Source organism: Sebastes umbrosus, chromosome 11, assembly GCF_015220745.1.
Source record: "Sebastes umbrosus isolate fSebUmb1 chromosome 11, fSebUmb1.pri, whole genome shotgun sequence".
In the NCBI taxonomy this organism is placed as follows: domain Eukaryota; kingdom Metazoa; phylum Chordata; class Actinopteri; order Perciformes; family Sebastidae; genus Sebastes; species Sebastes umbrosus.
Genome location: NC_051279.1, coordinates 15,143,564 through 15,157,859, shown reverse-complemented (window position 1 = coordinate 15,157,859; position 14,296 = coordinate 15,143,564). Strand labels below are relative to the sequence as shown.

At 41.8% G+C, this 14,296-nt stretch overlaps 1 protein-coding gene across 1 annotated transcript; it reads left to right on the top strand.

Annotated features, from left to right (window-relative positions):
* Window positions 1-285: 285 nt before the first annotated feature.
* Window positions 286-13,645, top strand: sphk2 (sphingosine kinase 2). Its single transcript, XM_037785101.1, has 8 exons — window positions 286-581; window positions 2,840-4,497; window positions 6,408-6,557; window positions 6,643-6,737; window positions 6,900-7,015; window positions 8,647-8,850; window positions 8,972-10,565; window positions 11,179-13,645. The coding sequence occupies exons 2-8, from the start codon at window positions 4,035-4,037 to the stop codon at window positions 11,239-11,241; spliced, it is 2,685 nt and encodes an 894-aa protein (XP_037641029.1). The 5' UTR covers window positions 286-581; window positions 2,840-4,034; the 3' UTR covers window positions 11,242-13,645.
* Window positions 13,646-14,296: the final 651 nt, after the last annotated feature.

Genomic DNA, 14,296 nt, shown 5'->3' with positions numbered 1-14,296 from the left:
CCTTGCAAAATACATGTCACTGATTTTATCTGGTTAACATAAGGACCCAGCTGAGGGGGTTCAGGCATCTGGTAGAGGAGGTGTTCCAGGCACGACCACGGGGGAAGACCCGGGACTATGGAGAGATTATATCTCCACACTGGGGGATCCCCCAGTCAGATCTGGTTAATGTGGCCCGGGAAAGGGAAGTTTGGGGTCCCCTGCTGGAGCTGTTGATGAGATGACTTCATAAGGACCCAAGATTAAAGCTAAAACATCCCATTTACAAAACAATTCCCCCTCACTCGCAACCCTTTATTTCCATTTCCAGCCCCTCTGTTCTAAATCTCAGTTTGATCAGTATTGATAAATGAGTTGGGCCAGAGGGGGAGGAAAGAATGAGTGGTCCAGGAAGTGTGTGGTCTGTCAATGATTGGAGAATGTCGGTGGGTGTTGCAATGTTTTCCTTATCGCCATTGGACTTCCTCTCCGCCGCTCAGAGCTGCTGCTGCTGCGTCTCCAGACACTTCCTGCTGCTGCACCGAGCTACACTTCACACAGCCAGCGGCTCTCTGTCGTCGTCAGGAGGGAGACAAGATGAGGTAATATTTAGATGTTTTTTGCCTTATATATTACTATCTAACTTGGTTATTTCTAAGCCGGTTGCTGGCAAAATATATAACTCTTTATAAAAGTTACAATTATGTTCGTGTTACTGTTGCTAGGTAGAATCAGATCAAACCGGCCGTTAGTTAGTTAGTCTAACGTCTGTCATCAACCGTTAGTTAGTTTAAAGGTTGATGACAGACGTTAAGATAACTAACGGTTGTCATATCAACCGTTAACCTGTCGTTAGTTATCTTAACGTCTGTCATCAATTATCTGCGCTTACTTGGATAATAAATCAATAAATGGGACGTTTTATATCAAATGAAAGCTTTTCAGTGCACCCATTGTGATTGTGTAGTCATTTCCGAGAGAATAAAGTTGTAATAGTGTCGTTAAGTTAGCTTGAAGTTATGCTACATGTTGAGTTGCTAGCCGCTGCTAGCTAGCTCATGCTAACTGACAGTGGTAGTTTACAGTAGCTGCTGTAGTCACAACATTAGCTAGCGTCTTGCTTCATTTCACGTTAGGATTCATAACTTTTAATGCTTCTTGATAGTTTGTTTAAAAGGCTGCAACATTAGTGAAAATGACTCTTCAGCTTGTGACGTTTAACTGTCAGCAAGTTGTTCTGCTGGCTAACAAACAGCCCGTCAACCTGCTAGCTAACGTTAATGTGTCATCAAGTTTGACGGTTAGCTTTTAACGGTTACTTTATAATCACCATGGTGATTAGACACGCTGGTGACGCTGCTGTTAAGTATCTTTAGTGTAACAATGCTCTTGAGTTCAAAGTGTTGAGCTAACTTGCCCCAAAAAATACCCCTTTAGTCATTGAACAACAGCCTCATTGTGTTGGGGGACAGATTTAGCCTGCTGGTATTATGTCTGGGTGTCCCCGCCCTGCGACTCAAGGACGTAAGGTGCAACAATGGGGCATCAGTGAGCTCCTTTCTGTGTGTGTGTGTTTTATCAAGACAGGACATCAGCCAAGTATTGATTCTGTCTGCACCGCAGCTTGCATAATGTGTCCGGCTATAAAACTTCAGAGAAAGATGTGACCACAGTTTTTAATTTGAGGGTTCACCACAGTCCCACAGTGATAGGACTAAAGTCTAATTAACTGGACCTTGCTGACTTGCAGCTTTAACATGACTGTACCTGTCATCTATATCCTCCTGGAAACCCAGTGAAAGGGTCTTCCAATTTATTGTCTAGTGTGATTTCCTTCCTATTTAGGGTTAAAAGAAAATCTTACAATTTAGACTTTTTAATTTTTATTTCTAATTTTGCAATATGTCCCCTGTAGTGGACCATTTCAGTGTGAAAAGACAGCCCAATTTAGAAGATACAAAAAAATAATGGTTATAGAGTGATATAAAACCAAGAATACATTCAAAAAACACATGACATATCACTGGAAAGCCCATGATGTCCTCTTTACAATACCCCAGGGGTTGATAGAGTAGGTCAAAAGAGTAAAAGGAGATGCACATGGACAAAATGTCCACTACATAGGACATATGTCAATGGGCTGGGTCTCATAACAATCATATGATAATAATAATAAATTTCACTACAGTATATCCTCATGTCATATGAATTTCTAAAGATCATATTTTTAACCGGCTCATTATGAACTTATTTCTTTATTGGTTATTATTGAGTAAGATTTATGCATGCTAATTGGTATTGCTAAACCTCTAAAATTCAGTACCATTTAGGTCAGCAATTTGCAAAATCTCAGTCCTAGATTCAAGTTGTGAAAGAGATGCTGAGTCCTCCAAATCCTGTTACACAAAAGCTCTATTTGAAAAAAAAAAAAAATGCCAACCAGATGTGGTCATTCTCATTCAGCCTTTCATGCAAAATAATGTGGCGTCTCAGCAAGGCCGCTGAGGATGTGTGACTCTTAGTCATTATGTACAAAGACGCACTTGGGGTCAAGGGACGTGCTGGGTCTTGTATTGCTTCACCCTTTAACTGTAATCTCTTCCTCTTATCATGACCGTGCTTCTCTGTACTTGCTCTACTCTAATTATTGTGAGAATGTGATACAGAAATATTCACCTTTGCACAGTAATCCCAGGTGAATTACAGGCACAATTTATTTAGTGTGCCTCCTTCTGTAATGTTAATTTCTTACCCATCTGCTCTTAAATAGTTGTAGGTAGATCATCCATACATTAAAGTTGTTTTCTTTTCACTTCTACAATTAACTTTTGTCCTCCTCTTCTCTTTTGTGTCCGTACAGGAACAAAGATCTTTGGGAGGGAACGTGAGGCTTGATTCAAGGACATAACAATGACATAAACTAAGGACTGACCTGGAACTGTGTCCTTGTTTGTCTTTTGTTTTGTTCCTTTTTTTTTATTTTTTCATTGTCTAGTCTCCACCTGTCTTACCTAGTGTTCACCCTCTTCTTGTGGAGAACAGATAATGAAGTATGCAGGAGTATTTGTTTGGATGAAACTTTAATGTGTCACACTACTGTCGAGAGGACTGGCCCAGTCACTCCTCTTGTCTGCCTCCTATATCACTGAGATCAAAGATAGCAATAGAGGTATCAAAGGTCTTGGAAAAAAACTGCACTTATCATATCTTTGTGGCATTATTTACATTTCAGCCAGCACTTACCATGCAACATACTCTACAGAACTCATTACTTGTGCATTAATTTAATTTAATTCTTGTAGCCTCCTTGTTTAAACAAGGTGTGTCTTTTTGTCTTATTTCATACTTAATGGATCAGTTTTTCAATGCAACCAAGAAGTTTAGTTTTATCCATTTGTGTAATTATTTAAAGATTTATTGTTAATGTCGAGGAGCTGCTCAGCTGCCTTATATTATCGGAATAGGCGGCTTTAAGTTGTAAACTTTTTTTTTTTTACTTATGCAATCTATGTGAAGAACACTTTTGTTTAAATGACTGATCCTGTCGTGGAAAATCTACATTTTTAAGTTGTGTTGTCTTTGAATATGTTGAAGTTTTGCTCACTCAATTTTCCACTGGCAGTAAACTGTAGAAGCTGACAACTCCTCAGATCAAACTGTGATGGGAGCTTTCCAACTGTGACACAAAGACTAATCTTTAGCAGTTTCCATCTTCACTGGATAAATACTCTAAACAGAAGAACATTTTAACTGGAAGAAGTTTTTCTTTTCAAATGAACACATACTTCTGAGATGGACAGACGGAAACTGAAACTCAGAGCTGATTTTTTTTTGTGACATTGTCTTTTGAATCCAAACACTGAAGAGGGAGAATGATTTTGAGGAGATTTCAGGGATAAAGCTCACAGACTGACATTCAGATACATTTTGATTTTCCCTGCAAATCTTGAAGAGCTGCCAGACGCCACTCTTCAAGCCTCTAACTAGAAAATACCATCCTGAAGCTTGTCAGACCGACTTTGTCCTGATAAGCCTTGTCCACTTCTGCAGTGAGGATGCGATCTCCAGAACCGACTTCACCTTCCACAGCAGAAGCCCTCCTTCATGGCCAGTTTGCCAGCTGGGGTTCAGGCAGCAACAGCAACAATAACAGCTGCCCCAACAGCCCTGGTGGTCCGGGGGGACTCTCCCCCATTGTCTCCCCTACTCCGGCTCCGGCCTCCAACTATGCCTTGACCCTCACCCACACCCACATACATATCCAGCGGCTGTCTCCACGGCCGGGAAAGGAAGCCCGTCTCTTGCTGCCTTTATCTGAGCTAGTGGGGTGCAGCTGCCCTCGTGCCCCGGCGCCCCCTCTCCTGGTGCTGTACTGGTACCCGCCAGGCAAACGACGGAAAGGGGTGTCACGGCGCAGGCAGGTGAGGGCGTACCTGGCAGAAAGCAGGTCTGAAGCTGAGAGGTGGTCGGCTGCCGTGCAGTGTCTACTCAGAGATGTGACCGTCACTGCTGACACAGGTGAGTGTGTCTCTCACCAGACGCTTGCTTGTCCAGGTTGGGTGAGGGTTGTTTGATGGTGCTACAGGACCACTGTGGATTATACTGTAGTAGCCAATAACCTCAATTTGCATACATCTCCTTACTGCAGACTGTTTTAAAATGAACGGAATGCATTTTCCTACCTTGCAAGCAGCCACCTGTTTCAGTTCATGTCAGTATGTTATGAAATTCAACTTGTAGAGAACTTTTTTAATAGAACATCATGTTCATATTTTTTCCAGACCTTAAATCCCCAAGTATGCTATTTTTATTAATAATAATGGGCATTGATATAGTGTGGAATTACAGTGTGAGGCGGCTTTATCAAAAGGGCAACATCATGTTTAGTTTACAGTAGATAATCGTGTGATGTACTTTGGCTGACCTTAATGTTTGTCTGTATGAATTCCTGTTGTTTACCGCATGAAACCACACAATGTCGCCCCGTGCCGCCTTGATTTATACCTCCTTTGTAAATGCTTGCTAAGTATAGCTTAATGTCACAGTGTCCCGAGACCTTTCTGTATATACAGCAGCATACATATTTTGTCACTGAGGACACAAATGGTGCCGAGAGTAGTTAAGCATTTTAGAGGTTATGTAGCAAAAAACACAGGGGGATTAACACTAATACACCCTAAGAGGCTGTGCGATTTATTATTCAAGAGTATTTAGTTAGATTTCTTTTCTTTGTTTGTTTCACATAACTACATCTCACATTTAACACTTTGTTTTTTCGCCCTATCTGTCCTGCACACGCGGTCTGTATCTTTCGGTTTCAAACGTAGAGACAAAGAGGGTGCGGCTGCTGCAGCTCGCCGCCCCTTCCCAAGCGCTGTATCCCCCAGTCCCAATAATCAAGCAGATAGCAAGGCCCTGCTCAGTGTTTACTTCCACCATGTTACCTACTGTATGCGTCACACTCTTTTCCAGCATCTCCCATCTCTTCCTGTCTCCTTCCTTTTCTTTAGACTTGATCTTTAACCCATAATTCTCTTTAATCTCTTTACCTATCACGTCACCGCCTCCTTCCCCCAACAGAGATAAAACTGTCATTAATTTTTTATTTTTTTCCCAATCCTCTGTTTGCCTCTTGTCTGCTCCTGCCTCATCCACACTCTGTTGCAGTTCACCCTATTTTTCTCACTTTTGCCAGCCTTCTGTTTCACCCCTGGTTTCGGCTCCACTTTGCTCACATAGCCTTCATTCTGTCTCATCTCTCTGTTATTTGTTTTCTTACCTAATCACTCCATGTCTGAATCACTTGCTGTCTTGATTCTGTGAGTTTTTATGCTTCTGAACATTATAGCTGTGGTTAGCTGGGTTTCCTGTTGATTTGCTTTAGTGTTGTTTGTTGCATAATCCAGGATTATCTGAGAGTGCAGTCATTTCATCTCCTTCCCTGCACCGCGGGCATCCATCTGTACCATACTAAATGTTGGATAGATTTTCAGAGCTAACTATAGAAGCTTTTTATTTATTCTAAGCTTCATACCTGGGCTGATGAAAGAGTAGAGAAATTGAGTAGAGTGTTGTCTCCGCTCCCCAGTTGGATAAATAATTAATGATTTATTATTATTTCACCACCTTGTTTTATTTAATTCCTCTATTCAGAATGGTACTAGTGTCCTTAACCATGTGTCTGATTTTAAATTATTAACATGCATGCTCTCGGGTGACAGCATTATGCAGTGTGAAGTAGGTCCTGTGAGGTGAAACAAAGGAGGCTCAAATGGTTGAATGCACTCAAAGTCCAGGGTTGGGCAACACTTTGTAATGATGGCTCCTACCTGGCTTGCTTTGTAGTGAACATCTAGCTCCTTTCTTTGTTCTGGACAAAAACTGTGTGAGTTTTTAATTATTCATGCTCACCTTTCTTTTTCATACAGAATTTTCAAGAAGTCTGCTACCTCGTCCCAGACGACTACTGTTATTGGTCAATCCCTTCAGTGGGAGAGGCCAGGCGATGCAGTGGTGTCAGACCCACATCCTGCCAATGATCAGAGAGGCCAACATCAGCTACAACCTTATACAGACAGGTAATACACCAAGGGAAAATACAGATAACACATTTACGTATGACATACATATATAACTGTTGTTAACTTAATTGATCTGTTTCAGAGCGTCAGAACCACGCCAGAGAGCTTATCAGAGAGATATCGCTCCCAGAGTGGGATGGCATCATCATTGTCTCTGGAGATGGCCTGCTGCATGAGGTGTGTAAAGGGCTAAGCATGGTGGAATTTAGGGGAATGTTCAAAGGAAGAAATTATATAACAGTGAAGATATTTATTGTGTGTTTTTATACCACATACAAGTACAGCTTGAATGCGTCCACCGATATGATTTTCAGAATTTCCTGTGTTGTGTTCCTGCAGGTAATTAATGGGCTGATGGAGCGTCCTGACTGGGAACAAGCAATAAAAACACCTGTCGGCATTCTTCCCTGTGGCTCCGGGAATGCCCTGGCTGGCTCCATCAACCACCATGCAGGGTAAGCACGTATCTCATTCATATCTGTGGAGGTGCGAATTGTAGGGCTGCAGCTATCGATTATTTTAGTAATCAAATATAATCGAGGATTATTCCATCGATAAATCGAGTAATCGGATAAGAAATACTTTTGTTTTATTAAGGAGCAATAGTAAATATACAAATAAGAAAAGACTGAACAACTAATTGGTTTCCTTTTTACAAAAAAACGGGTTTATTGCTTAAAGGCAGGGTAGGTGGTCTTGAGAAACTAGTCAGAGTACACTAGATTTAAAAAAAAAAATCCAACCGAAAAACAAGTTATGCCAACTCTTTTCCAAATATTGTAGCTAGCAGCACTAGCTGCTGACTAACTCTAAAGTCCCTAGATCTAGCGAGGAAGTCGCCAAGTCAGCAACACTGATAGTCCGTCCCTTCAGGCCTCCCTCCAAAGCCACTCCCCCACTATTATCATTACAAACATAAAAATATCATAATTAACGTGAATGGTGATTATAGCTATTGTTAGTACTCACAGCTGTCAAGCTAGCAGCTTGTGGAAAACTCCAGTGCGCAATGAGTTCACAGGCACGCAGGCAGGCAGGTAGCCCGTCCAATCATTACATTCAGGCCGAATGAAATAATTAGACAAATTTATTACAGTCCTGCGACAGTCACAGATACCGGATCTTTTTTTCTTTTTGTTGTCAGAGCATTTGATTTATTGATTGCTGTCGGGATGTAATGAGAATTTCAACTAATATAACAAAACAATTTCTAAAATCTTTACCAACCCTAACTTTAAATTGGGTAAATAATAATATCTGTCAAAACTAAACCCATTTAGTGCATTTAAGTGCCATATTAATTCTGGGTTTTAAAGAAAACATTTTCTGAAATGCGAAAATAAATAATAATAATATTTAAAAAATTCAAATTACCTTAAAAAAGATATACATCTTATGGGCTACTCCTTTAAAGGTACTATCATTTTAACTGATCAAACTGTGTTGATGTGTTTGAATTCAAAATTGATATTGATTAATTAATATTCAGGGAGCATGCTATGGCATTTCTGTCTCTCCTCTTTGCCGTGTTGCTTGACTGAGCGCTGAGCACTCGGACTGCAGACTCGGGCTGTGCCAGTCTTCCAAATGATCAAATCATATGGGCACAAAACCTGCTACAGGAGCTATATTCACCATTACGAATATAAGAATATCTGTCATCATTCGTGATGTTGTTTCGCCAGAAATGAGTCTTGTCTCTCTCTCTCTTTCTCTCTCTCTCTCTCTCTCTCACATACACACACACACACACACACACACTCACACTGTCTTTCTCTCTCTCTGTCTTTCCAGAGGCAGTACGCAGTTACAACTATCAAAACCGATGAGAATAATTGTTTTGGGATTGCTTGTGACAGCCCTCGTGTCTACCTTCAGTTGCACTCACAAAATCAAACACTGATTTCCATTACACAGAATCAGATTAAACTAGTTCAAAACTCACAAGTAGTTGTGTCTTACCCTTGTTATTTTGACCTAGATATCTCTGAATAGTGGAAGGACTCTATTGACCTGTTGTTTGTGCAGTTCTCTCCTTATCTTTACTGACAAGGAGGTGTTGTTGTCTTCTCAATATCTCCCTCAGGTATGACATGTGCCTTCGGGAGCCTCTCCTTTTGAACTGCTGCTTTTTGCTGTGTCGAGGCGGTGTCCGACCCATGGACGTGATCTCTGTGACAACAAGCCCTTCTCCGTCCAACAACAGTCGTCCTGCAGCACCCAGGAGACTGTTTTCTTTCCTTTCTGTTGCCTGGGGCTTTGTGTCCGATGTGGATATTGAGAGCGAGAGGTGGCTGTGTAAATGCTTAAACTGTTGGCTTTGTTCATCTAAGCATTAATCTAATTATCCTGCAATTTCAATTAATTTAACTACAAAAGAAAGATTAACTTGAAATCTTTCCTTATTCTAGGTATCGTGGCCTGGGCTCAGCTCGCTTCACCCTGGGCACCCTCGTGCGCATAGCTTCTCTTCGATCCTACAAGGGTCGTCTGTCCTACTTGCCTCCTTCTATTATCACCACATCACCAGACGCCACACCTCCTCCCCCAAGGAGACCCCTCTCCCGCAGTATCACAGAAGGCCTGGATGGCTTCTGTCGAACGCCCATCCATCGCACCTGCTCCGACATGGGCATCAGCGAACAGAGGAGCCTGCGTAAGGGTGAGGTAGAGAGGGAGAAAGAGGAGAGGCAGAGGGAAAGGGAGAGAAGAAGGGAGAGGGCAAGGGGAGGAGGAACTGGCGTGGTGAGGGCGAGCAGCCTGGCAGAGGACCGAGAGAGGGAGGGGGAGGTGGAGATGGAAGCAGAAGAGGACAGGGAGGGGACATGTTCGGAGAGTTCAGAATCCATTGAAAGGGAAGACTGCAATATGGGAAGGGCAGAAAGGTTGGCGGGGATCAAGGATGAAAGGGAAGATGAGGGAACGGTAGAGCAAGACTCCAGTGAGATGGAGGAGGAGGACAGAGGGAAGGATAGGGAAGGCAGTGGTGGTTCTGCAGAGGGGTTGCATGCAAGAGATCTGGGAGAGAGCTGTGGGGTGGACATGGGGCGAGAGGCAGATGAAGAGCCAGAGAGTTGTCTCACTTACCAAGATAGCCTTCAGGAAGGCAGAAAGTCACTAAGAAAGAATTCAGCCCCTTCCAGCCAGATAGCCAGCGCTCTCTTCAACACGCCTCTCAGTCAGGAGGCAGACACAGATTCTGGCACATCATACGGGGTAGAAGACATGGATCTGAATGGAACCTACTACCAGAAAGAACCCTTCCAGGACGTTGCTCGTGAGCGATCTCTCACCATCTCTTCTCCATTTCGTCACTCTCCCTTCTCTTACAAGCCCAAGACTATGGACCAAAACCAGAACGCCTCCCGGCCGAGGCCCCTCTCTCTCCTCCAGCACTCCCACTCAAACTCCCTCCCCCCTAAACTCCCCTCCCTCTCCCTGTCTCTCTCCCCCACACCCCCATCTTCCCCTTCATGTGCCTCCCCACACTCTTCATCCTACCTCGTCCCCCGACCCAACACCCCAAACTCCACCTCGCCCTCACCCTCTCTACGCACACCGTCCTCATCTTTTAACTTTGACATTGCCGAGCCAGCAGGACCCCTGAAGAACCGTCCTTTTGTCTCACTGCCTTTAAATGTCCCTAGGGATGACTTGTTACCCCCCCTCGACCAACCCCTTCCCACCAGAGACTGGGTCACCATTGAAGGGGACTTTGTCCTAGTCCTGGCCCTGTATCAGTCCCACCTCGGGGCTGATCTTCATGCTGCACCCCAGGCCAGGTTCGACGATGGGCTGATCCACCTGACCTTTGTGCGGGCGGGGATCTCCAGAGCCACTCTACTGAGACTGTTCTTTGCCATGGAAAGAGGAAACCACCACTCCGTCAGCTCGCCGTATGTGAGCCATATCACCTGCAGGGCCTTCAGGCTGCAGCCTCTGTCCACGCGGGGGACACTCACTGTTGATGGAGAACTGGTGCCCTATGGGCCTCTTCAAGCGCAGGTCAGAAAGGGGAAACATTGTGCTTGGTACTTATTTAATGTACTTGTTATGAAGTGCTGTGAGCTGAGTGTAGTACCTGTAGGTGATTGGGTAGGGTGCGACACTCAGTTTGCTTAAAGGGGCTGTATGTACAAATCAGAAATTGCTAACGACAGTCATCGTCCTGTTGCTCACACAAACGTTCATACCTGTAAAACTTTACATACAGTCCTTTTTCTTAAGTTTTGATTCCCTCTAGATCCACCCATACAAAGCACATGCTCATGTTACTGTAATATACTTTGAAGGGCTGTGCCAGTGATATTATTTCGATTGTGGTTGATGTTAAATGTTTTTAATTTGGTTTGGCCCTATGATCACTAACAATAGGTAGAAAAGCAGGTACTTTGTAATATATAAGCTTTTAATGATTGATTGTTAATCATTCACATGGTTGACAATGACGCATGAATATTTTTTTCACAAACTAGTAATGAGGTGTGTTGCATCTTTAGCAGATGTACTGTATGCTTCTACAGTACTAAGTATTAATGTTGTGGAGTTATGTTAATGAGTTAATGTGAGACTTATATTTGGTAATAATTTTATTTTCTGATCTCTCAATGTTTCACAGGTTCATCCTTCCATGGCTCGTCTCATCGTTGGCGACTCTGGAGTGAAGATTACCAGATTCTAATCAGGGATTGGTTGAGCCGATCGACAGATAAAGCACTCTACTGAGTTATATAATTGCTGTTGTCATCTATACTCTGCGAGAGAGGGCGGAGTATCTGAGAGACTTAAAATAGCCTGGATTGCAGAAACTGCTTTTCTAGGGTTTAATGAAAGGGATATAACCCACCGAGCCACGCATCATTGGAGCACGACTGCAGGGATTAATAGCGAATTTGAAAATGGATGAAAAATGCGCCTCATTGCACAGCTGTTGGATTACGCTCAGCATACCCTGAGAAGCATGAAAACTGCACAGCCCGGGATAGTAAGAGGGAAGAAGTATCGAATGTTTATGGGATTTGTTTTTGTGCAGACAGTGCATGTGTTGGATGTATACATAGTAGTATGCATGCAGAGAAGCACTACCTGAATTTTGCCTTTTAATGAGATGGAAAGAAATCAGATTAAATTCAGAGAAAGTTGTTCTTAAACATGAAATTCTATAAAAATACATTGAGATTCACTCGGGCCAACACCCCATTAAAATAGCCCCAACCGTCTATCTTCAACCCCAATGTCCAAATGTTTGAGTATAAAAACGTCCGTCCATGAAGGGAATGCCTTATCTGACACTGGACAGTACAGCTGTACCTTCGCCCTTATTTGCTCTTACATATATAAGATACCCAAATATTCTTAATCTGTCCAGCTATCATAGTGTCCGTCCACTACGTCAAAGCAAAACTTATATACTAAGACATACTGGTAGACCCACCTACCTACCTACTGTTATCTTTGAGCACACTACTCTCCACTGCTTTAAGCATCAGTGGAGAAAAATGTGGATAAATGTACACTTCAATGACCATTTTGTTCATGCAAGTGACTAAAACGTAGAGCAGCGAGATCAAGCTTTTCAAGGTCATTACTTTAGTAGGAGCAATGGAGCCGTTGAACGGTGACCATTACTGACATTTTTGCATAATCTGCCTGTTTTTCTTAGCCAGTGGGTGCACGATGGTGATGTCAATGATATCACACTTTGCAACTTATTGAACATGAAGATGTCTGAACAAAGCAAGCTTCTTTGTCAGTGGTTTTAGACTTTTTAGACTTTCAATAAATGTATCAGAATCACACAGATGTCAAGAATATATCACTATCTCTGATCTTTGGAAGCGTAGAGGACATTACATGCCTCTGTTAAGTAGTAAATAGTGCATTTATTTTGCACAATAACTGGAGTTGAAGCTGCACAGAAAATCACACTAGAATGCATAATAACTTTTAAATACATCTACGCAGAATCTGATACAATGCTTTGTTCTAGACATGGATGCACTAATAATAGCCTAGTCCAGATACTATGACAAATGGATCTCATTACATTCCTAGCCTTAAATTAATTAAATGCCTCAATTTGAACACTTTTGAAAGGTAGGACTGACTGATCATTTAGAAACTTTAAAATCCTGCCGTAGAGACAAACAAGGGCGCAACACTAAAATCCAGCTGCTCTGTGTTGTCACATCAGACTTTTGATCAACAGATAAATCAGATGGAGGTAAAACAACTTTTACTGTGAGAAATGATCCGGCAGCAGAGCTGATCTGTTGAATGAAGTGATAGATTGGGTTTTAAATTTTAAATATCTTGATGATGTGCTCCTTAGTGAAATCAAACAGCAGATCTTGGAGCCCGTACTAGGCATTGTCATGTTTTATCATTTGATTTTTGTAATGTTATAATAAAACCTGCTGATACACTTGGTCTGGACAAGAGATAAATCATTAGCATGTGCAGTGTATCAATCAGTGAGATTATGCGCCGACTGCTTCATCAACATACTGTATCACTTGGTCATGCCTGGACAAATCAATGCCTTTGTATAATAAGCCTGTAAATTCTGGCTGTTGATCATGAACTGTTGAAACCTGACTGCAGAAAATAGAGTAAAACTCTTTGCTCACCAGACCTTTATTTTTCTTCTTTTATTTGTTTCCTTTGAGCACACAATGCAGCTAGTCTACCACAACTACACTGTGCTTACACAGCTACAGAATGTGAACACAACATTTTGAGTCTAGGCTTGTAACAGTACCAAATAGAAGAATCTATATACACTTTGAATGGAGTTTTTTGCCAAGATGTTTAGTCTTGATGTTTAAGAGACTAGTTTACCTTCCTAAACATTTTGTCGTCTATGGCATAGCTCGGATCAGGGTGTTATAGACCAATTTGATATGACAATGTTGGGGTATAACCCCCTCAATTGATAATGCCATTAAGATGTCTGTAGTGGCCTGCCTGTAATGAAATTGTAATTATTACTAAAATCATATGAATATATGAAATATATACATACACAATGTACAGTTGATAGTTACATATGGTTTTGAATAAATGTAACTTGATAAGTTTGTCTGGAGCAAATCTGCTGTACTTTTGTCACACTGATGTGTCTTTATATTTATATAATACAGTCAGAAGTATTCATTTAATATCAAGAGAGGGAAGTTGCTTTTATCAACAAAATATATTATATCTATTGTCTAAACTACTGCCTATAGTTTTTCTTCACTCCTCTCAATCATAATATTCCAATAAACAAAGAAGATAGATAGCTGTAAAACAGTTTCACTATTATAGGGAATTGTTCCCTCAGGCTTTTCCTTCTTGCTCACATAAGCAGTTTTGTTACTCTTGTAAATTACTGACTTCTAGAAATTAATTTTGTAATATGTGTGCCATTTGGACAAAGCCTTTAACCTGAGTAAATACATTTCTAGGTTCTATGGCCCCAGAGGAAATCAAATTCTTCACCCAGGCAGTGTAAAATGATTAAATGTGCAGGCAACTCAAAACAAACCACCAATAAACAGAAGAAGTTCTCCTTGATGAAGTATGAGTGTAGTGGTTGTGTAGATATGCTCTCATGTATCACCCTTTAAGGAACCAGTGATTTAGATCCAACATTTAGAAAACATATACATACAGTAGTCTAGATTGGTCAGTAGTAGTTTATCACATGATCTTCCTCAGCAGATGGAGTTGCCCTGTTGTCACAGAATATTGCA